The sequence below is a fragment of the Musca autumnalis genome, unplaced genomic scaffold (genome assembly GCF_047663935.1).
Source record: "Musca autumnalis isolate F117 unplaced genomic scaffold, ASM4766393v1 scaffold_2, whole genome shotgun sequence".
NCBI lineage: Eukaryota > Metazoa > Arthropoda > Insecta > Diptera > Muscidae > Musca > Musca autumnalis.
The window spans coordinates 180,802,700-180,828,543 of NW_027411755.1; the positions used below are offsets into that span (position 1 = coordinate 180,802,700).

Here is a 25,844-nt window from a genome sequence, read left to right on the forward strand (position 1 = left end):
TTTTGAAAATTGCAATATATGTATATTTTTGACCCAATATTTTCCCTTCCTATATTAAAGAAATGTTATATATTTAAACCTAATACTAATTATTCCCCTTCTTCTTCTTCTTTTTTAATTACAGATGCCTATCGATCAAACCACCAGAGAGGTAATGCATTTTAAACTAATTTTACCAACACCGATCAAGAACACAAGCAAAAAAATTAAAAATTTTAAACATAACCCAAAATCGATAACAAAATACCGAAAATATACGTAAGACAATGCGGGTAGAACCCGCAGCAGACAGGTTGTGTGTGTTATATTTTCATATCAAGCTACAACCGATTGTTGTTACACGGAAGTGACCCAAATAACAAAAAGTCCTCGCAAGTATTTGCAAAAAAAAAAAAAAAAAAAAAAACAGAACAAAATAACAATATGACTTTGGGCCACAATATCAAAGTGAAAGGTCGCTAATGTGTTGACAAATGTTTCGCAACTAATATGCCAGCCCATGCCAAATGAATGATGAATTGAAGAGTTGTTATTTGTTTATTGCCTTTAAGGAATTGCGGCGATTGCCATATTAAAAGGGAACGAACATCCATCCATTAAGGATAAGATCTTTTAACACACTGGCTGCACACATAATGAAATAATTAGAGCAGAAAATATTGAAAAAATACACTATTTTGGAAGTTGTATATTGAGAGAGGAAATGGGAGTTTGAAAAAACCAATTAAAATGTTGGAATTTGAAATTATTTATAAAGAAATTATTGATATTTGATAACAATATTGACCCACATTTTGCAAATAGCTTTTGAGAAGTCATCCACAGCGACTGTCCAACCCACTTCACCTTTTTCGCAGAAGTTAAATGTAGAAGTGTTTAACCACCGTGAAACAAATTTTAATATTGTGCTAGACGTTCACACAAAGCGCTTGATAATATATTTTTCATAATTTTCCACGTGCCTTGGAGGTCGCTTTTCTCGAGGAGGTAACTATATTTTCACTACTGGACTTTTTATCCTCGGCTTTCTGACATTCGAGAACAACTTCATAGGAAGTCGATTGTTTGACAGGCGACACCGTCTTCTTGGCAAGGACTGAAGGCCTTCGGAAGAGCCAAAACGTTTCAGAGTTTTTTGTTGTTGTAGTGCTATGTCCGCCTTCGCAAGCGGAAAGCTTACCAGTGGCACTGGACTTCAAGTTGAACAGAAATTGTGTCTTGTACTATTGCAGGAATCTGGACTTCAGGGTAGGTTGGTTGTTGGAGCTCTTTTGCCTCGCACTGCCATAGGTACTCGGACATTTACAAGTATTAGATCTGTTACCATCAAATTCTTGTAAGTTCTTTACAATGTGTGCTGCATACTTTTAGGCGAGGTTTTTCCCAGATTATTATTCTACTTTTATTGTGGACAATTGTATAATGGTATTAGGTCTGCAACTGAAAACTGTCGATTTTGAAAACATATGAGAGCTTCTACAAGAAAGGTGACCTATAAAACACCTTATGCGTTAAGCAGACTTCTATTGGTCGATTGAAGTCTTGAGAAGACATTTATGGTCTATTGAAGTCTATAGAGGAGATTTTTATTGGTCACTTGAATTTTTAGAGGTCTTATATGGGTCAGTTAAAGTTTTCAGTCGATTTCTATGGGAAACTTGATGTCTTCAGATGGCGTCAAAAGGTCAGTTGAATTCCTCAGGGGACTTCAATAGGTCAGATGAAGACCTAAATGGATTTCGATGTCAGCTCAAATCCTCAGCGGACTTTAATAGCTCATTTGAAGTCCTCAGAATACTTCAATAGGTCAGTTGAAGCCTTCACGGATCTTCTATAGGTCAGCGGAAGTTTTCACAGGACTTCTATAGGTCAGATGAAGTCTTCAGAGGACTTCAATGGGTCAATTGAAGTATTGAGAGGATTTCTACAGGTCAGTTAAAGTTCTCAATCGACTTATATGGGACTCAGGATATCCTCAGCGGGCTTCAAAAGGTCAGTTGAACTCCTCAGTATACATCAATAGGCCAGTTGACGACCTAAATGGATTTCGAAATGTCAGTTGACTTCCGCACTGGACTTTAATAGCTCAGTTGAAGTCCTCAGAATACTTCTATAGGTCAGTTGAAGCCTTCACTGATCTTCTATAGGTCAGCGGAAGTTTTCACAGGACTTCTATAGGTCAGATGAAGTCTTCAGAGGACTTCAATAGGACATTTGAAGTTTTGAGAGGATCAATTGAGGTTTTGAGAGGTCAGAAGTCTATTGGTTAGTTGAATTCTTTAGAGGTCTTCTCAGTCGATTTCTATATGACACTTAATGTCCTCAGAGGGTTTTGAAAGGTCAGTTGAACTCCTCAGTATACTATAATAGGTCAGTTGAAGACCTAAATGAATTTCGATATGTCAGTTGACTTCCTCAATGGCCCTTACTAGCTCAGTTGAAGACGTCAGAATACTTCTCTAGGTCTGTTGAAGTCTTCACAGATCTTTTATAGGTCAGATGAAGTTTTCACAGGACTTCTATAGGTCAAATGAAGTTGACAGAGGAATTCAAAAGGTCACTTGAAGTTTTGAGAGGATCAATTGAAGTTTTGAGAGGACAGTTAAAGTTCCTAATCAACTTCTATGGGACTCTTGATGTCCTCAGAGGCCTTCAAAAGGTCAGTTGAACTCATCAGTACACTTCAATAGATCAGTTGAAGTCCTTAGAATACTTCAATTAGGCCAGTTGAACTCCTCAGTGGACTTCAATAGGTTAGTTGAAATCCTCAGTGACCTTCAATAGGTCAGTTGATGTCCCCCGAGTACTTCTATAGCGCAGTTGAAGTCTACAGAAGACTTCAATAGAATGGAAGCCTTACGAGGTCTTCTATAGGTCAGTTAAACTCCTCAATGGACTTCAGTAGTCAGGTGAAGACCTACGTTAGGTCAGTTGAAATCCTCTGTGGACTCCAATATGTCATTTTGGGTCCATAGTGCACTTCAATAGATGAGATTAAATCCTCAAATCACTTCTGTAGTCTTCACAGGACCTCAATAGGTCACTTGATTTCTTCAGAGAAATTCTATATGTAAGTTGAAGTCCAGATGAACATTGTACGTCTGGTGAAATCCTCAGAGGAATTTTTTAGGTGAGTAGTGCCCATTGCCGAAGTCATCGGAGGGATCCAAATCGCTTTCATAAATGCCTTTCCATAAGAAGTCATCTGAAAACTTCGATAGGGCATTTGATGTCCTCAGAGATCAGTTATAGATCAGTTAGGGTTCTAAGAGGACGTAAATGGCTCAGTTGAAGTCTTCGGAGAACTTCTACAACTTAAAGTTTGTGCTGACTTACGGATAAAATCACGATTAAGACCTCTGCACATACAGTCCGTTGAGTGTCGCTTTACAAATACCACATGAAAACTTCAAGAATAAACTTGGTATAATTTACACATTTTTCATGTGGCTAAACGTCTCGAACTGAGGTTATATTTTACATTTTAAATTGCAATTTTACATTGCAGCTGTTTTCTTTGGTTATTATTGATACTTGTGGCAAAATTACAAGTAACCCTTGTGAGTGCAATTATCAGCAGCTTCTTTCTCAAATTCCCTCTACTCCAATTTTATGTATTCTTTCCCCCATGGAGTATTTGTATTTTCCTTCGGTTCTGTTTGGTTTCCCTCTCTCAAATTAATCACTTAATTTTCACATCAGAATGACATAAATTGTAAATCGATGCAATTGACCGCAATTTGGCGTGTGCTCTGTGTTTCATTTCGCTTTTTTGAAACAGATCATACTTCGTAGTCTGCATCTGCTTCTTCTGCGTCTTCTTGGTGTGGTGTTCTTAAGACAAACTTCGTTGTTGTTTGTTCTTCTCGTCTCTTTGACAAAAGAACCAGCCAGCATTTCAATTTGATCTCTGATCACAAGTGACACATGGCTTGAGGTTCAGTTTTGTCTGTTGTCTGTTAAGTCAAGTCAGCTAGCCAAGTCAGCGATGACGATCAATGCAATTGGTTTGTGCTTTTTGTTGTTGTTGGTGTTTTGGACCAGACCACCAAGCAGTGCGCCATTGAAATACCGCATTTGCTTGTGTTGAAGCTGGTTGGTAGGTTGTTCGCTTGATTGGTTGCAGCGGGTGGGGGGAGTAGTGCTGCAATTCTCTGTGATGTCGTTACAGTTTGTTAAATCTAAATGCGGCTTAAATGCTATTTTGCGGTCCGTTCGTATGTCTGTCCTTCTACTTATTTCATTTCATACGTAAATAAACGTTGTGTACTTTGTTTAACTGTCATTTAATTTTGTATTGTTGCCTGTCTTTTGTTGTATCTGATTTCTTTTGTACTGCCTACCCCTTTAACGTGGCTACCCCTACCCTACCCCTTTGATTGCAAAAAAGAAACCGCACAAAATGCAAATTTGTTTGCAAACCAAAAGAAGACAGACAGAAGACACACACACACAACAACAAAATGGTTGTTGAATGCAGAGAACAAAGTTTAGCTAAACATTAATTGTGACAAATGATGCTTAAACCAATATAAATCTAAAATGACAAGTGCGATTTGGCTTTTTGCAACAATATGTTTTAGCAATCAACAATGACAACAACAACAACAGCAGCGGCAGTAAGAAGCAGAGTGATCAACTGTGATTGGGTCAAGGTTTTCTTCGTCTTTTATGAGGATACGAAAATGCTTTTTTTATAGAAATATCTATTAGTTTTGATTATATTGGTTTTCTGGGCAAATTGCTGCGAAATGAATTACTTGTGGGTGGCAACTGGGGTTGAGAGAATCACCGATCTGTAAGGAAATTGATTGATATAAGTTTAAATAAATTTGATGTTAATATCCAGCAGTTAGTTAAACATAAATGAGCTAAGATCATGAAGCATGCTTCAATGGACTTAGGCAGAAATTAGAAGATTGTCAATTTTGTAGTTTACTTCAGCTTCTAACAAGGCGTTCCATAAAAACAGCTGTTTCGAAAGAGTCCTGTAAAGAGATTTAAATCACTACGAGCTCTAGCAGACCTAAATTTAATAAAAATTGCCTCAAAGCAGTCATCCCTAGTAACACATTTGAAAACAGTAGTAAAACAGGAAATCATATAAAAAATGGTTCCTGAAAGTATGCACCACACATTGAAAAAGATGTAAAAGCGAAACTATGACAAGTACTGAAGGGATAATTATGAAAACAAAACTTTTTAATGAAAACAAATATCTACATTAGTGCCAGATAATCCATGTTCCAAAAAAATTGATTAAAGATCTACTTTAGATCAGATGAATCCTCATAGTAGAGCACATGCAAGTCTTTTAAGGTATCTCACTTTCTTTTATAACACAATTTCCCTGTTGAAGTTCACAGAAAACTTCTATGGACTAGTCCTCTAGTCCTCTGAGAACTTCAACAGGTCAGTTGAAATCTTAAGAGAGCTTTTTATTTCCGAGCTGAATTCTTCAGAGGTCTTCTACAGGTCTACTGAAGTCCTCAGATGACTTCCTTTGGTCAACATAATTAAACAGAAGAATATTGTAAGTCATGTGAAATCCTCTGGGGAACCCGTTAGATCCCATAGGAGTCATCTAAGGTCTCCCTCTTCCTCTCATAGATTCTTTTCCATGTTGATGTCATTTAGAAAATTTTATAGGGCATTTGAAGTCCTCATAGAACTTCTAAATTAAATTAATTAATGATTATAATATAATTAATATGTATAATATAATTATTTATATAATTAATTATCGTCAGCTGAAGCCTTCAGAAGAGTTATATTGGACATTTGAAGTCTTGAGAAAGTTTTTATTGACCATTTGGATTCTTCAGACCCACATAAGGTCAACCAACTAAAGTTCTCAGACGACTTCTGTAGGTCAGTTGAAGTCCTCAAAGGAACTCCCAATCTCTTTTATAAGTCTTAAAAGGACTTCAATAGGTCACTTGAAATCCGTAGAAAAATTCATTAGGTCAGATAAATTCTACACAAAATGTTAATATATAAGCTGTGGTTTGCAACTGGCCGTGACGTAATAATCGATAAATTAGCTGCGATCATGCAGGATACTTTTCTTCAATGGACGTCAGTATAACTTAGAAGGGCTTGCAATATTTTTAAGTTTACTACGGCATCAATCAAGACGGACCTAGATTTTAACATTTTTCAATATAATTGACCTTAAAGAAGTCATCCCTAGTAACACATTTGAAAAAAGTAGTAAAATAGAAAAAATCATATAAAAATTTCGCCTAAAAGTATGCACCACACATTAAAAACAGCTGTAAAGAGGAATTAAGACAAGTTCTGGGAATAATTATGGAAATAAAACTTTATTAATGGAAACAAAGATCTGCATTAGAGCCAGACAAGTATATCCGCCTTGCACACTGCATGTCCAAGTTCGATTCCCAGGCCAGGCAATACCACAATTTCAACAGCAAAATTTCCTGGGTAATTCAGCCATGTAAAACGTCTCTACAAGTGGTGTCCTAAGACCAGGCTTAAGAGGTCATATGTCATGCACCTAATAAGTATCAGAGCTCACTCATTGATATGAGAGAAGTCTCATTTGTCCCTTGAGGGGACATTTTCAGTAACTTTTTTAACAACTTTACTCATTGTTTATCCCTCTTTTCTTCAACGTACCCGTTGTTAAATCCTATGCCTAATTTAATTTGGCGTGTTAATAACACATTTATGCGCCTCAACTGAATCGAAAGAAAACAAAAGAAAAATAATAAAAAAAATACAGAAAATTATTTCATATCGACAGAAAAGAGTAACATAGCAAACAAATGAATTATGCGAAGAGTAACAACAAAAATATGATAATAATTCATGCACAATTTGTTTAAATAATAACAACAAAACATTTCCAAGTAATTTATTTTTTTTTTTTACATTTCAAAATCGTTTCAATATTCCAAAGTCAAAGCTTAGAGGCAGTCTTAGAGTGATTAGCAAGTTTCCTTCTTCTCGCCTGGGTGTAAGACTCGGGTTGGCTCTTCTAATGATAATAATAATAATGGAAACAACAACAAAAACACCTAGAAATACAAAGTAATTTTGTAATTATTTCTTTGTTGTTGTATTTTACTATTAATTTTTCAACTATTTTACTTGCCTGCCTTTTCTATTTTAAATTAAAACAACAAAAATATGAAATTATTATTATAATTTGGTTTTTGTTTGTGAACCGCCTTCCCGCAGCGCAAAGTTTAAGCTTGGTTTCGCTCAATTAAATCCCAGTTTAATGAAAAAATCACACCTTGGCCAATGGTACCAGTGACTGAAAACCTTAACAAAAGCGGCGGGTTTTAATTTCAAAATAGGCTTCAAGTTTTGCATTACACAGTACAGTATGCTGAATATGTGTTAACAATTAATTACATTGACTACTTAGGTAGTTGTTGAACAAATGAAATTCTCAGCATGATTCCAAGCCTGAACAAGCAAAGCAAATGAGTTGATGAATTTGGTTTGCTCGTGTGGGCGGGATTTAAGCTACTGTTTTTGAGTTTCATTAAAGAAACAATGGTTAATTTGTTAAATTTGCTCATAATTATTTCATTAAATTTAAATTTTGGTTAGTATTCGTAATTGCGACTCCTAAAAGTATGCACCACACATGTGTTCATGTGTTTAACATATGTTCTTCCAGATGATTATCGATTTTCAAATGAATTAAAAATCAAATCAGTGGTTCAGTCATTTTTTTGAATGAGCTCATATCGAAGACATTTTCGTGTCAAAGCCCTAAGAGAATTTTAATAGATCATTAGAAGTATTCAGAGGCCGTTCATTGAACAGTTGCAGTCCCCATATGACTTTATAGTTCAAAGGACTTTCATAGTTCAAGAGACCTCTTCAGGTAATTTACAATCCTCAGAGCACTTTGTGGGTGAGTAGAGCCAACTCTCTGTTATATGCCTCTTGAAGTCTTCAGAGGACTTCTGTGGGTCAACGGAATTAATCAGAATGCTATTTTGGTCCGGTGATATTCTCAGGTTAGAGCCCATGGAAGTCATTTGATATCTCCCACTTTCTTTTACAAATTAATTTCCCTGCTTAAGCCCACAGAAGACTTCTTGTGGGCTGCTAAAGTTATCAGAGGTCTTATACAGGTTAGTATAAGTCCTCAGAGGACATCCTGGTGTCAACATAATTAAACAAAGGACTACTATGCGTCAGGTGAAATCTTCAGAGGAATCCTATAGATGAGTTGAACCCACAGAAGTCATTTGAGGTCTCTCACTCTTTATTGTAAATTCGTATTCCTGTTTAAGTCAGCTGAGATTTTTTAAAACTCATTTGAAGCCCTTAGAGAGCTTCTATATGAAAGTTGAAATCTACAGGGGAGTTCTATAGGTCAGCTGACACCTTAAGCAGTCTTCTATTGGGTATTTGAAGTCTTAAGAGAACTTTTATTGGTCTGTTGAAGTCTTAAGATAGCTTATATTGGTCAATTGAAGTCTTCAGGGGTCTTATATAAGTCAATTAAAGTTCTCCAACGACTTCTGTAGGTCAGTTTATGTGCACAGATGACTTCTAGAACTCCCAATCTCTTTTAAAAGTCAGTAGAAGTCCAAAGAGGACTTAAACAAGTCAGAAGAAGTCCTATGAGGACTTCAGTAAGTCAGTTGAAGTCATCAAAGGTCTGTTGAAGTCTTAAGAAGGTCTTTATTGACCTGTTGAATTCTTCAGAGACCTTATATGGGCAAATTAAAGTTCTCAGACGACTACTATAGAAAAGTCCATGTCTTCTGAGGACTTTCAGAACACGCAATTTTTTTATAAAACAGTGGAAGGCCTTGGAGCACTTCAAAAGGTCAGTTGAGGTCCTTAAAAAGAATTAAATATGTCAGTTTTAGTCCTCAGAGGACATGAACATTTTTGTTGAAGGCGAGGGAGGAATCTTATCAAAAGAGTAGAGCCATTGTTAGTCATCTGAGGTCTCCCACTTTCCTTCACACATTCGTTTCCTCGTTAAAGTCATCTGCGAACTTTCATAGGTCATTAGAAGTCCTCAAAGAGCTTCTATTTGAATGTTGAAGTCTACAGAGTACTCTCTAGTGAAGTCTTAAGATGACTTTTATTGGTCTGATGAAGTCCTAAGAGGAAGTAAGGTCCGTAAGGCCTTTAAATTTCTTAGACGAGATCTGTAGGACAGCTGAAATCCTTCGAACACTTCTAGAACGCCCAATATCTTTTGTAAGTCAGTATATGTTCTCAGAGAACTTACATATGTCAGTTGAGGCTCTGACACGATTCTCCAGATCACTTGACTACCTCAGAGGGCTTCAATATGTCAGCGGGAAACCTAGGTGGATCTCAATAAGTCAACTAAAGTTCTCGGAAGACTTCAATAAGTCAATTTAAGTCCTCAGAGATATTTAATAAGTCAAAGGGAGTCCTTAGAAAGTTTCAGTTAAGTTCCTCAGACAACTTAAGTAGGTGAGTTGAAGTCATCGGATAATTTCGGAGGTAAGTTGAAGTGTTCATAGGACTTCAGTAGGTCAATTTAAGTTCTTCGAGATTTAAATAGTTCAGTTGAAGTCATTGGAAGACTTCTACAGATAAGTTGGTCTTCATAGAACTTCAATAGACCAACTAAAGTTCTCAGAGGACTTCTATAGGTCCCACTCTCTTGTATAAGTCAGTTGAGGTTCTCAGAAGAAATTTATACGTCAATTAATGTGTTCAGAGGACTTCAAGAGGTCAGTTAAAGTCCTTAGTTGAAGTGTTCATAGGACTTCAGTAGGTCAATTTAAGTTCTTCGAGATTTAAATAGTTCAGTTGAAGTCATTGGAAGACTTCTACAGATAAGTTGGTCTTCATAGAACTTCAATAGACCAACTAAAGTTCTCAGAGGACTTCTATAGGTCCCACTCTCTTGTATAAGTCAGTTGAGGTTCTCAGAAGAAGTTTATACGTCAGCTAATGTGTTCAGAGGACTTCAAGAGGTCAGTTAAAGTCCTTAGAGAACTTGAATGGGTCAACCGAAGTCCGAATTCAATGGTACAGTTAAATTCGTCAGATAATTTTAATAGGCCATGTTGTCAGGAGGTAAGTTGAAGTGTGCAATAAATTCAATAGGTCATCTGAAGTCCACAGAAGACTTTAAAAGGTTAGTGGAATTCCTTAGATGACTTCAATAGATCAGCTGAAGCCCTTCGAATACATCAATAGATCAGTTCAAGTCTTCATAAGATTTAAACAGATCAGTTAAATTCAGCAGAGGACTTTTACATTTTTGGAGGAATTCTAAAAGTCATGTGAAATCCTCTCTCTTTTATAATACAGGTTAGGTTAGGCTATAGGTCCCACTATCTTTTATAAGTCAGTTGAGGTCTTCGGATGAAGTTCACGAGGTCAGTTAAAGTCCTTAGAGAATTTAAATAGGTCAACCGAAGTCCTCAGAGATATTCAATAAGTCAGTTGAAGTCCCCAAAGAAATTCAATAGTACAGTTAAATTCGCCAGACAATTTAAATAGGCCATGTTGTCAGGAAGTGAGATGAAGTTTTCAAAGAACTTCAATAGGTCACCTGAAGTCCACTGAAGACTTTAGTAGCTTAGTGGAATTCCGTAGATGCACTTGAATTCAGTAGAGGACTTCTAAATTTTTGGAGGAATTCTAAAAGTCACGTGAAATTCTCTCTCTCTCTTTTATAATTCAGTTTAGGTCCTCAGAGGACTTCTACAGATAAGTTGAATTCATCCGAGGACTTCTATAGATAATTTAAATTCATCTGAGAGCTTGTATAGGTTATATGTAGTCCTTAGGAGACTTTTTTAGGTCAGTTGAAGTCTTGACATGACCTCTTGAATTCTTCAGTGAACTTTCATATCTTCGAAGAAATCCTATAGGACATGTGAACTCTTCAGACGAATTCTATAGGTTAGTAAATCCCATATATAAGTTATCTGGTACTCACACTCTCCTCAGTCAGTTGAAATCTTCAGAGGACTTCTACAGATCAGTTGAAACCCTCATATGAGTTTTACAGATCAGTTAATATTTATAGAATACTGTTACGGATCTGTTGAAGTCCTCAGAGGGCTTCCATAGATTAAGAGAAGACATCAGAGGATTGCTATTGATCGGGTGTAATCCTCAGAGGAATTCAATAGAGTTAAAGTCCTCAGATGACTTCTACAGATCAATTGAAGTACTCAGAGGACTTCCTAAGGTTAACAGAAGTTATCAGATGACTTGACTTGACAGAGAATCTCTGAACATTATTTAAAGTGATCAGGTGGCTTTTGTGGGAAACTTGAAGTCTCCAGATAACATATTTTGGCCAGTTGAAAGTCTCAGACAGTGGGTCCTACGTTTAGTTAGTTTTAAATGCATAATTCTTTAGGTGAGAAGAGTCTATGGAAGATTTATCAGATTTTTTTCTAAGCCAGCTGATGTCCTCAGAAGACTTTTAGAGATGAGTTGAATTTCTCAGTCTGCAAGTATCAATGAATTGAAAAATGTGTAATTCCAAGTGATTGTAAACTAAACTCGTATTAAATTGGGCTCGAAGTCAGCTGAAGTCTTCAGAGTACTATTAGAGATGTGCTGAAATTCTCAGTCTGCAGGTCCTAAAAGTATGCAGCACATAATTATTATTGAGTTAAAATGTGTAATACCAAGTGATTGTAGACTCAAAACTCGTATTAAATTGGGCTAGGGAAGAGTTATAATCTTTATTCTAAGTTAGCTGAAGTCTTCAGAGGATTTTAGAGCTGAGTTGAAGTCTTTAGTCTGCAGGTCCTAGAAGTATGCACCACACAAGTATCCAGGAAGTTAAAAATGTGTAATTCCAAGTGATTGTAAACTCGTATTAAATTGGGCTCGAAGGCAGCTGAAGTCTGCAGAGTACAATTAGAGATGTGCTGAAATTCTCAGTCTGCAGGTCCTAAAAGTATGCAGCACGCAATTATCAATGAGTTTAAAATGTGTAATACCAAGTAATTGTAAACTCTAAACTCGTATTAAATTGGGCTGGGGAAGAAATATCATCTTAATTCTAAGTTAGCTGACGTCTTCAGAGGATTTTAGAGAAGAGTTGAAGTCTTTAGTCTGCAGGTCCTAAAAATATGCACCACACAGTAGCAATTCGTTTAAAATGTGGTATTAAACTCGTATTAAATTGAGATATGGAAATGGAGGTTTGGTAGATCGGTCTTGTGTCCTTTGAATATTAGTGCAATATTCCAATAGAAAAATAAATGAATGCCGATCGAAGCTGTCGTCAAATCAAAAACGTTAACATCTCTTAAGATTCTCTGCCAAAATGGGAAATTCTTGAGGTTTGCACAAACAAAACTTAGAACTCTATGCAAGTCATACCGTTTAATTTCGGATCTTGTCCATATATTGTTCTTACAAAGTTGACCACAATCCATTAGTCATTACCATTCATTTATAGCTTTGTGAATAATTTTTATGGTTCTCATATCAACATTAAACTTAAGATTAATAAAGAAAAAATACACGTACATATATGTATGTACATTATGGCCAACAAATAATGTCTAATGTTTAAATAATAAATATTTATTTATTCTTATCTTGGTAAATATAAATATGTTGCACTGTAAAAGTCAGTAACATGTGTTTTATTTTATCACAACACAACAATAACAACAAGCAGATGTCTTCTGTAACACAAATGGTATTCGAAAGAATATTTCTTATATTTGGTAAATATTTTTATTTTTTTTTCATTTGTTTATATAAAAATGAAAGTAAAATGAGAAAACATTTACCCAATATACATATGTATGCATGTAGGTATACATTCCAAGAGTTCACAATGAATAATTAAATTAATATATAATAAATTATATTATTTTTTACATTTATAAGGAAAAACAACATATAATATGTTAATGAGGTTTTTTAAATATTTACCCCATTCTTCAGCTGCTGATTATTGTTTTTTATTTATTTTAACCTTTTAATTGTCCTTTTTGATTTTGATTAAACTGTCATTTGTAAGATGACTTCTTGTTTACCACATCTTGTTGGTTTTTAAAAAGTGTCAAGCGTAAGAAAGTCATAGATATAAATTATATCGCTTCTTATCGGATGCAATGTCAAAAGTATAACAAATTTTGCATAAAAAATCCCAGTATAAGACTTCACCTTTTTTTCAGGAAAAAAATACAATGTTTGTGGGATATCACACACATCGTTTCGACTTTCCAACGAATTCTTGAATAAATAGAATGATGGACAATTTTTTGTTAAACAATAAAAAGTTTAATTTCATGGAAGTTTGCAACCACTAAAATAAAGAAAAACACAATTTATGAAATTTTCCATGATCCGAGGGATTTAAAATGTCAAATTATTTAAGATATGAACTTTGATTACAAAAAAGAAAAGATAATTAGTTCAGAAAGAAAAGATAATTAGTTCAGAAAAAATTAACCTGAACAATGTGTGGTGCATACTTTTAAGTGCAGTACACAGTGTCACGCTTGAATGTTGATTTTTTGCAGATATCGATAACTGTCCAACAACCACAAAATATTTTGTGGTTGCACGACGAATGACACAAATGAAGGGCCATGCTAGCAAGCAGCCGATTATTTGAGCAAAGCTGTCATTCAAAACTGACAATGTGTACCTAACTTTACGTTTAATTTTTGAAATGTGTCTGGTTGTAAATTAACAAAATTCTATTCTGGATGTAAATTAACAAAATTCTATTCTAAAGTTCAGTTTTATAAATAACTAGCTGAACCCGATGCGCTCCGCTACCCCGCAGCACATTTACTTGTAGGCCAAATTCCGTCACACATTCCAAACTTCATTGAAATCGGGCATATATAGCGTGTTTGGTGCATCAAATACATGAAATCGGACGGAAAATATATATGGGAGCTATATCCAAATCTGAACCGATTTCGATATATTTTGGCTCATTTATTTGTAGTTCAATTTCCGTCACATATTCTGAATTTGGAGTCTCTATCCGTAACCGTTCTACAGATATTTTCATACAAAATCTAAATGTTTTGGAGGTACCTCCGATTCTGATGCTATATATCCGGATCAGGGCGGAATTTCAAAACTTTTCATAGCCTATGTTACTATCAGGCCTTGTAGTGATATACTCTGAAAATTTCAGGAAGATCGGTTAAGCGGTTTTTGAGTCCATAAACTTCAAACAAACAAACAAACAAACATACAAACATTTTTCTACTTTATATATATAGATAATTTCACAAAGTTCAGCTGTTTTGGAAGAATTTTAGGAAAACCTACGTATGTGTGGTGCATAATTTTAGGCTTGATTTATGAAAATCATTCCAATATTACTTAAAATGGTTACAGAACAATATTCTAAATTATTTGATGAAATAATGAAATATTTCCCCATTATTTTACATTGTAACAGCTTATCATAATAAAAATCCATATCTCCAATGAATATAACACACGTATGTTCATACATCACTGTTTAGACAGACATTTGTTTTTTTTTTGCTGTTGTGTGAATTAACCACAATTTAGTCATTAATCAAAACTCGAATAATTTTCATGCAACAAACGCCAAAACACAAAAACTGCCATAAATTTTCCACTATAATAGAAATTTTAGTGTTTTAGTTTGAGTTTTCCATTTCAGTTTTGTTTGTTTCTGTTTTTTTTTCGCAGCAATAAAATGCGGCACCATTCGTCGTCATTGCAATGCCAGCCGAACCACCAGTCATAATTCATTTGAATAGCGAACAGAATAGAAAAAAAATCGATAACAAATTTATGGTAACAACAAACACAAGTAGCTTTGTAGTCATAAAAATGTAATTAAATACCCCAAAGGCAAATGGCAATTATTATAATAAAAATACAATACACACTTGTATAGGTGTCTATGTATATCACAATACAATTGCACATATGAACTATATATGTGAACAGTAGCTAGTTAATTGTAGGAGACACTGAGAAAAAAACCATCAAGGCGATATTTATTGAAATGTATTATAATGTGAGGGCATAGTTTTAGGGGTAAGAGGTGCCGAAAATTATTTATAGAGCTGTAAATCCGATTAAAATAAATATAAAACCGCTTTGTTATTAAAATTTTACAAAGATATGATGAAGATTTTAGATTTGGGACTACGAGTGATTTTTTTTTTGTCAAAGGATATATGTGTAATGTATGCATGTGTGTGCATACTTTTAGGCTATATTATAAAGTAATTATTTAATCCACAAATGCCATTGCTGCTGGTATATAATTTGAATTACACATCTCTTTTGAGGTTGTTTAGAATTAAATGCAATTCATAAACATATTTGATTTGCAATGAACTCACATGGCATATTTCCTTAAGATGATTTGAATTCAAATTCGTTTGTTCCCGTATTTTTAAGAAAATTTTTGTTTAATTGTAAATAAAATTTAATCAAAAATTTGTTAAAAACGGTACTCGAAAGAATTTGCATGGCGTGATTAAAAATACAAATTAATCAAATATTAAAAAAAACAGATTTCGAAAGAATATATATATATTCAATAGGCCATTATGGGTTATTTTATTGTTATTATTTTAAGTTTTTATTATTTATTTTAAAGCTAAGGAAATGGTGACATTTTGCTAATTTTTATAACAGATTCCAAAAATCGTTCAAATGTTTGGAAACCATTGACAGCGTTCTAGGATTGTGGTATTTTCAGACAGTAAGTGTTTCGCAAAGTTGACCTTACTTATTTACAAGACAACTCCAAAATATGGCTTTTGTGGGATTCAATGACAAACAATGGAAGAAATTTTATTGAACCAATATTTTGGGTCTTCAAATTAGGATTAGGAAGACAAATATATTTAAATTAATCATTGTTTTCGCTAAGTTTTGGCAGGATTTGGAAAACAAATATATTTTTGCCGTTTTCCGACGGATTCATATCATGGTTTAGAAGTGCGGCTAACTTAACTCGTTTAAATCACAACGGATTGATGTAATTTAATGGTGTGTGTGTGGTGCATACTTTCGGACTAAAATTTTTGCGTGGAAACCCATATCAACACTGGTAATTTGAGTCTTCTAACAACAAATTACTTCATCATATTAGTTTATATATATAGAATATATTTTTGTACCTGTTGTACTGGCACAACTTCAAGCTGTGAAAGTGCGTCAAACTTTACTCCTTGCCATCACAATTTTTCTATGTATGCAATTCCATGACCCAATATTTTGGGTATTAAATCAAGCTATTGTTTCTGCAAATGGTTGGGTTATCCAGAATACAGATTTTAAATGCTGCAATGAAAACAAAATCAAAGATTGCGAAACATGCCCAATATTGAAACATTTATGTTTTGATTTGGATACTATTTAATTTATTTATTTTCATTTGTATTGTTGTAGTCCAATAAATTTGATCGGTTAACCGGGTTTGCGCTTAACACTTATTTGTAGAAGTGCAGCTAACTTCACTCGTTGTAATTGCAGATAGTCTAGGTACCGTATATTCTTTTGCTTACTTTAGGGAGCTACAATTGTCTGAATGCATGGTTTATCAATTAGTTTAATTTATCTCATATGGTCTAAAGGACAGAGTTCCTCACAGACTATGTTTAAATATAATGGTTTATTGCATACATATATAAATTAATAAACAAATATAATCATTATATATTTAAGAAATAAGTTGTTTTATATTAATTGTATGTGTGAAAAGAAAAACGTTCTCTGAGAGAACGTGTGGGCCCTTTTTGCGAGTTGCTGGTCTAGAGTTCTTGAAGAAATTTGTCATCGCAATGAGAGCTGCTAATTTAGTATTGTTTGTCGATAAAAAAAATTCTCATCCTCACGGAACATTTGGCCACAGACTGTCCTAAAAAAATTAAAGTTCAGTAAAGATTCTTCAAGGCTATCGACAAATCTAAAACGTTTAGGAGCTATATTGACAATGTGAAAGATCTTATATCTATGTATATTAGATATCTTCAGATAGTCTTCTACCCAAAATGGCATTAAGAGGTCTTCTGCCTAAAGATGTTTTTATCAGGTATTTTGTTTGTAGAAGCCCTTTGCTAATCAGTTACTCGGGTTCTCGCTCAATTATAGTTTTAGAAGTGCAGTTAACTTCACTCTTTGTAACCGCAGAGATTCGAGAGCAGGGGTATTCTTAATATTATCTTTTGCATACTTTGGGGAGCTGTTGTTATGTGAGTTCTTCGGTTTTCAATTAGTCTAAATTTTTGTGTGGATAGTAAAACGTTATCTTAGAGCAAAAGTGGACCTTTTTGCAGAAATTATATGAGTATCGCTTGTTAGGCAGATGTTTACCATACCTTTATTATGTTTGTCGATAAATAAACTTCTTTACGCCAACTTCACCCATCATATATGTCTATTATATGGTAATTGGAGTTTTTACTGTCTTAAATAAGACATTTTGTGAACCTTTTTTTTAAAATAATTTACATTTTTTTTAAATTACCTTTAGAATGTCCTCTGTCTATAGAAGAAGTGTAGATTTTTAAGGTGCTAAAAGAGGTGTGAATTTTTTTGTAATATTTGTTTAATGTTCCAAAAGAGGCGTAGATTTTTTGATTTTTTATGGTGCTAAAAGAGGCGTGTTTTTTTTAAATTTTTTTTTTTTGAGAGAGACTTTGATTTTTTTAGAAATATTTTTTAAAGTTCTAAAGGAGGCGTGGATTTCTTAGGAATATTTTTTTTAAGATTCTAAAAGAGACGTGGATTTTTTAGAAATATTTTTTTTAAGATTCTAAAGGAGGCGTGGATTTTTTTTTTATTTTTTTTAAAGTTGAAAAGAAGCGTGGATTTTTATTGATTTTCCTAAAGTTTAAAAGAGGCGTGGATTTTTTTTTTGATTTTTTTAAAGTTTAAAAGAGGCGTGATTTTTTTTAAATTTTTTTTAGGCTCTAAAGAAGGATTAGACTTTTTCAAATATATTTTTAGGTTCTAAAGAAGACTTGGCTTTTTACAAATATTCTTTAAGGTTCTAAAGAATGAGTGGTTTTTTCAAATATTTGATATTTGAGGCGTGGATTTTTATACCCTACACCACTATGTGGGGAGGGTATTATAAGTTGGTTTTGGCCAAAAAGTTTGTAACGCATCGAAATAATGGTCGTAGACCCATACTTATATATACCAAAATGAATGTCTCGACGAGCTGAGTCGATCTGGCTATGTGTGTCCGTCCGTCAGTCCGTCCGTCCGTCCGTCTGTCCGTCTGTCCATCTGTCCATCTAAACCTTGTAATCACGCTACAGGTCGCAATTTTGATCGCATCGTAACGAAATTTTGCATGTTGATGGGGGTCCCGGAGGGGAAGAAGCCTATTGATTTTGGTGATGGTCGGATAATATTTAGGGGTCGGAAAGGGCAAAAAACTTAGGTGGATAAAAATACAACGTTTTATTCCAAAGCGAATATCTCGGCTTCTTTATGGGGTATACCAAAAGCAAAACCTGACAATAAAAGTAGAAAATATTACCTTTCTAATGATGTACAGTAGGTTCTCGTAGGTGATCAAACAACGAAGATATCACAATAGTCGCAAATAAAACCCAAATTTTAATTTTTGCGATTTTAATTATAATGACGAATATCACAGCTTTGGTTGGAGACTTTCCAAAAGCAAAGCCTGGTTATGAAAGTAAAAGATCCCATCTATACAATGATGTAAATTAGGTCGGCGTAGGTGACCAAATAACGGAGATATCGCAATAGTCGGTAATACATCCCATTTTTCCACTTTTTTGGAAATCATGCTACAGGTCGCAATTTTGATCGGATCGTCACGAAATTTTGAGGGTTAATGGGGATCACACAGATGACGAAGCCTATTGATTTTGGTGATGGTCGGATAATATTTAGGGGTCGTAATGGGCAAAAAACTTATTTGGAGATAAAGACAACGTTTTTTTCCAAAGCGAATATCTCAGCTTCAATATGGGGTATGCAAAAAGCAGAACCTGGCCATGAAAGTAGAAAATATCGCCTTTCTAATGGTGTAAAGTAGGTTCTCGTAGGTGATCAAACAACGAATATATCGCAATAGCCGCTAATAGAACCCAACTTTTTATTTTTGCGATTTTAATAATAATGACGAATATCACAGCTTCGGTTGGGGATCTTCCAAAAACAAAGTCCGACTATGAAAGTAGAAAATCCCATCTTTACAGTGATGCAAAGTAGGTTGCCGTAGGTGGCCACATAACGGAGATATCACAATAGTCGGCAATACATCCCATTTTTTCATTTTTTTGTAATCACGCTACAGGTCGCAATTTTGATCGGATCGTCACGAAATTTTGGGGGTTAATGGGGATTCTACAGAGAAAGAAGCCTATTGATTTTGGTGATGGTCGGATAATATTCAGGGGTCGGAATGGGCAAAAAACTTATTTGGAGAAAAAGTCAACGTTTTATTTCAAAGCGAATATCTCCGTTTCTAAAAGGGGTATATCAAAAGCAAAACCTGCTAATGAAAGTAGAAAATATCGCCTTTGCAACGATGTTACGTAGGTTGTCGTAGGTGGTCAAACAATGAAGATATCGCAATAGCCGCTAATACAACACAACTTTTCATTTTTGCGATTTTAATAATAATGACGAATATCAAAAGCAAAGTCTGACAATGAAAATAAAAAATCCCATCATTACAATGATGTAAAGCAGGTTGGCGTAGGTATCCAAATAACGGAGATATCGCAATAGTCGGTAATACATCCCATTTTTCCACTTTTTTGGAAATCACGCTGCAGGTCGCAATTTTAATTGGATCGTCACGACGTTTTGGGTGTTATTGGGAGTCCCACAGAGGAAAAACCTTTTGATTTTTGATAATGGTCGGATATTATTCAGGGGTCGGAATGTGAAAAATAATATTTGGAAAAAAGACCAACGTTTTATTTCAAAGTTAATATTTCCCTTCTGTAGGAGGTGTATCGAAAGCAAAAGCCGGCAAGGAAAGTAGAAAGTATCACCTTTACAACGATGTGAAGTAGGTTGTCATAGGTGGTCAAACAACAGAGATATCGCGATAGTCGGTAATGCATCCCTTTTTCCATTTTTGTGCAATCACACTACGAAATTTTGATCGGATCCTCACGAAATTTTGGGGGTTGATGGGGGTCTGTTATGAAGACATTCAGAGCAAAGGCGAAAAGCTATCCCAATTTTAATATTTTGAATTTTATTAGTCAAAAGCTTATGAACAGGGGTAGTGGTGTAGGGTCGGTCGCATAGTCGGCCCCGACCCGACTATAGCCTTGGCTCACTTGTTTTTATTTTTTTAAAGTTGAAAAGAGGCGTGGATTTTTATTGATTTTCCTAAAGTTTAAAAGAGGCGTGGATTTTTTTTTGATTTTTTTAAAGTTTAAAAGAGGCGTGATTTTTTTTTAAATTTTTTTTAGGCTCTAAAGAAGGATTAGACTTTTTCAAATATATTTTTAGGTTCTAAAGAAGACTTGGCTTTTTACAAATATTCTTTAAGGTTCTAAAGAATGAGTGTTTTTTTCAAATATTTGATTAAGGTTCTAAAGAAGGCTTGGATTTCTTTAAATATTTTTTAATGTTCTGAACATTATTCATAGCGCCCAACCCATATAGATTTTTATACCCTCAACTTATAGGCTAAAGATACGGTTAAGAAACTGCCTCATCGAAATAATGGGTTTGGTCCCCAAGTATGTTTGGACGAAATCCTAAAAGTCTTCGAAACAAAACAATTCTTTATATATACAGAATATCTTTATACATATGTATATACAGAATATCCTCAAAAAAGCAGAAAATCATTTAACAAAATACCCATGGTGGATCTTGAATAACTTTCAACGTATTGTGAAATCATAAAACAAATATTTGGCTTAACTTCCATCGAAAATAAAAAAAAATATCGGAGTGCGGAGTAGTTCATATATTTAACTTACTTGTCGTCTACATGATGTTAAGCCTCTCCAAGAGTTAAACATGTTTTGCCAGTTCCTGGTGGTGCTGCATTCAGGGCAGCAATAATGATCACACAATTTTAATCGATTTTATAGTACCTACTTGCAGTATCTCTGGGAGCAAACAAGCAATTGCTTTTCATTTTTTCCTGTAGTAGAAAAAAACAGCTGCTAACAGGTTGTGCAAAAATATAAAATTGATTAGCAATCGAAGTTGAAGAAGGAAACAAAAAAAACGAAGCAATACAAAAACATGTTGGGAGGCCTTTTAAAATGTTTATATGAAAACTAGTAATTTTTATTTCAATTGCTATAAATATTCTTTTTTCCTGCTGTCTGACAAGTCAAAACAAATAAGAATACAATGATAACCAAGATAACCTACAATATTTACAAATCTAATTTTTCATTCTTAACAAATAAAACCGAAAAATGTATAATGAGGTCAAACTAGAAGCCCCGAAATATTGTTAAATTTTTAACTAATTTTATGTTATCAGCACAAATATCATTGTGGCGCTACCATCCAACGAATTATCTTGCTCACCTCGGCCTTAGGCAGCTTTATGTTGTCGCTACCGTACTTATCCATACACTATCACAAGACTAAACAAATAATAAGAATAATATTTTCATATAGATTCTTATCTTCTTTTTTTCTATTGCGATATCACAAATTATCTAGAGATTTTATTTGCCCCGAACAAATAGAACAGACGTAGTTTATTAACGTGTCTCTCAGCCACCAACAAAACAAATTCAGTAGCATATTTATTTTGAAATTTACTTAGGTAAAGTTAATTATTTATTTTTGTTGTATTTTTTATTCTAATACCAACAGACAAAGTTCAGTCAGTAAAGGAGGCAGGCAGTTTTGTAAACAAAAAAAAAAAGCAACGTAAACGAAAGTGAAAATACTTATTTGTGAAATACATTTTTAAGAAATATATTTATTTAGAGATTAAATGTATTTCTCATTGTGAACACGGGGAAGAAAATGTTTATGCGACTCAAAAGTTCCTAAGGTCACAAAATGTTTGGACTAAGAATTTAATTTTAAAATTCAATCTAAATGTTACTAAGAAGATATTGTGTTACAAATTGTCTATACACAGAAGAAGACTTTCTTTAGGTATTTGATAGACAGAACTTTTAAAGGTCTTCCAGAAACAGAAGACCATATAAAGATTTTAATAGGAAAGCATCTAAAGCTCTTCTCTCCCTCTCCATACCGACAATTCATCTAATAAAAAAGCTCACACAACAACAGCACCCCAAAGTATGCAAAAGGAAATGTGGTGACGATTATTGTTCTTGATTCTCTGCGATTACGAGTGAAGTTAGCTGCACTTCAGATAACCATCTAAAGATATTGAATAGAATAGCTTCAAAAGGTCTTCCATAGGCAGAAGCTCTTTCACAAGTCTTTTAAAGGCAGAAGATCTTTCAATGATCTTCTAAAGTCAAGAAACTTTGTGGACAGTCGGCTTTCTTAATGATCTTCTATAGATATAATACCTATTAAAGGCTTTCTAAAGTCAGAGGATAAAAGTCTTCCATAGAGAAAAGGGCGGACGTTCGGAGGTATTTTATAACCAAAAGGTGTTCTAAATGTGGAATATCTTCCAAAGACCTTCTATACACAAAAGATTCGCCAAGGAAAGATTATTTAAATATCTTATGTAGGATAGAAGATCTTCAAAATCTCAGAAGACTTTATATATGCCATCTTAAAGGTCTTCTGAAAGCAGAACATTTTCTAAAGGTCTTTATCAATCAAAACAGGCGACCGTTTACGGTCTTCTATATACAGAAGACGTTGTAAATCTCTTATGTATACAAAATATGTTATAAAACTCTACTCAAAACAGATACAACACAGCAGTTCTTTTAAAGACTTACGAAGGTCCTTCGGAAAATATTCCTAAAGAATCCACGCCTATTTCAGAGTTTTGGAAAAATTTCTTTCCTTGAACAAATATTTTTACAAAATCGACGCCTATATCAGAGTATTGAAAAATTATTTCTATACAATCAACGCCTATATCAGAGTATTGAAAAATTATTTCTATACAATCAACGCCTATTTAAGCGGCTTGAAAAATATTTTTAAAAAAATCTACGCCTATTTCAGAGCCTTGAAAAATATTTATTAAAATCAACGCCTATTGTAGAGCCTTGAAAAAATATTTGTAAAAAAATCCAAGCCTATTGCAGAGCATTGAAAAAAATATTTATAAAAATTCAACGCCTATTTCAGAGCCTTAAAAAAATATTTCTTAAGAATCCACGCCTATTTCAGAGCTTTGGAAAAATATTCCTACAACCATCCACGCCTACTTCAGAGCTTTGAGAAAAATAGTTCGAAAAAAATCACACTTATATCAGAATAATGTTTCATATCATTGATCCTCAATAGAATTAAGCTGAACAAATCAAGAATTTTGTGATTGTGCCTTCTGAGATTTTCGTGGAAAATATTTTGTTTGTAATGTATCAATGACTTTGAGATAATCCATATACATATGTACATTTTGATTATGGACAGACGACTTATTTTTCGGTATTTTGTAGTGATTCTTCTCATACTCATGTCTGAAATGGTAACGCAAATTTGCATAATAAATAATAATTTAATAATTTTACATTTGCTTTAAAGAATAAAATGAAAAAAAATCTTCTGATGTACTTTAAAGATATTGTAATTATCCTCCAACAATTTGCAGAATTTGCGTTACCAAATTCATAATTCAAAATTTTTTACTCTTCAATTATGTTTAATACCAACAGTAACTCTCTGCAATTTCGCAGTTCCAGGCCGGGTAGACCGCCAAAACGTGGACCAGTTGGTTTATCTCTGCCGCCGACACATTTGTCACAGCATCCGCAAATGAAGAAACATCGTTTGGATAATGGTGAATATCCCTATGAGAATGGACACATAAATGGTAAGTCAAATCTTGTTGTTGTTGTTTTATAATTCTTGCATATCATTTGAAATTCAACGCCTTCCACTTCTTTTTAAGAAGTATTTAATGTATTGTTGTTTTGTTGCAAAGAAAAGAAGCCGCCGACGCCACTTCTTTTTTTCCGGTGATGTTGATGGTCTTTTGTGCCTTATTTAAGAGATCAGGCGGCCACAAGCCGACAAAAATAGCCATCATGACTTGACAAAAAATGATGGCTACTATGCTGCTTATTCTTAGTGAGTTCTTAAGAACTACCTTGAGAATAAAAAACAATTTGTATTTTTACGAATGTAATCTTATAATTTGTTCAATAAATTTCTGAAATATTGATAATACATTATTGGGCAATGAGAGAGAGGGAAAAAAAGGAATTTCAACAAATCATTGAATACATTAGTGTGAGGTGAGAACAATAAACGATTCAAGCGCTTCAATAAAAGGAGGCGTGGTGCAAATGTCAGATAACAAATCAAAAATATATGTAGTAAAAGAAGACTAGGGAAGAAATGCGCTATGGAAAATTTGAAATAATATTACAGATTCCATTGTAAAGTGTTGTGAACAAAAAGAGCAGACATATAAGTGAATAAAGTAAATATTAATAATAATTGCGGGATTCAACACTAAAGTTTATGAGAATTAATTTTACATGGATTGTTAGATTCAAATGGACATAATAAATATACTGTGACTTCTCACAAAGTGAATGAGAATTTTTCCATTGTTATTAGAATTCAATATCCTTATAGGGATATGAAAGAAAGAACGGGACGACGAGTTTGTTCTAAGGCAGTTGTAGATTATTGTATCCTATGAAATCTAAACAATTTCTCACGTGAATTCATTGTTACTTCCTTGATTTTCTGCATCATGCGATACAAATTTAGAAATGCAATAACTGTAAAAATAAGACTCATATGTATGTATTTTGAAATGATTACTATTTTTCTCCAATGGACTAATTTGCACAGTCTTGTTGCCAAGACAAAATAGGTATTTTTCATTCCAAAAAAAAAAACTGAACACAAAATAAACAACACGTATTATGTTACTATTTATAGCTTCAACATTGTTGTAGGTAAATTTTTCCGACAGACGAACAATTTTGCTTCTCCTTCTTTTCAACGTGTGACTAGGGCAATAAACCAAAATGTAGACTAAACATCTTTCAACAATTACCCCTTTTTTGTGCCAACCAAGAGAACAACAAACTTAAAAAATGCCCACCTGTAGTATCTACTAAAAAACAACAAAATTGTACAAAATTATCATCACTTACAACAACATATGTATGTACATCATCATCATCAACAGCAACAGACAGAACTTAGATCCATGTAATGATGTGTTGTATTTTAAATTTTGTTGTTGCATTATTGTTGCTGTTAATGTTAGTCTTGTAATATTGCGTTGTAAGTGCCCCGGTTTATTACAATTATAATGACCAACATATTTTTGTAATATCACTTATACAAATGTAAAACTGTGGTGAAGAGAAAATTATAATAAACAGTGAGACCTCTGATAAATCCAGAGATCAATGACGCCTCTTCTACAAATATTCCTATCAAATCCAAGCCGAATCTAGAGACTTGGGAAAACATTCCTAAAAAAATCACGCATCCTCTAAAGGCTTGGAAAAATATTTCTATAAAATCCACGCCATTTTCAAAGGTTAAAAATATATTCCTACAAAATCCAAGACTATCTTCTGGAAATAAATTACCTAAATGATCCAGGATTGAAAAAATATTCTTAAAAGATCCACCTCTGTTCTGGAAAAAATACTTTAAAGATCCAGGCTTGAAAAAGTATTCTTAAGAGATCCAGGCTTGAAAAAATTTTCTGAAAAGATCCACGCCTTTTCAAGATTCTTGAAAAAATTCTTAAAAAATAATTCTTAAAAAACCACGCCACTTTCAGAGCCTTGAAA

General features: G+C 33.9%; 1 protein-coding gene across 19 annotated transcripts in view; it reads left to right on the top strand.

Moving 5' to 3' along the window:
• The window catches only part of dac (dachshund family transcription factor), an 82,140-nt gene that overhangs the window by 25,687 nt on the left and 30,609 nt on the right, over window positions 1–25,844 (top strand). For 8 of the 19 annotated variants that reach the window (XR_012410525.1, XR_012410524.1, XM_073970184.1 and 5 more), the window contains 2 exons: window positions 125–151; window positions 23,754–23,890. Coding sequence is in view for 15 of the 19 variants with exons in the window: in XM_073970184.1 (XP_073826285.1) it covers window positions 125–151; window positions 23,754–23,890 (164 nt within the window). In the remaining 4 variants the exon portion in view is untranslated. Of the gene's footprint in view, window positions 1–124; window positions 152–23,732; window positions 23,891–25,844 lie in introns of all 19 variants that reach the window. The other 11 variants (XR_012410523.1, XM_073970177.1, XM_073970182.1 and 8 more) reach the window with 2 other exon arrangements.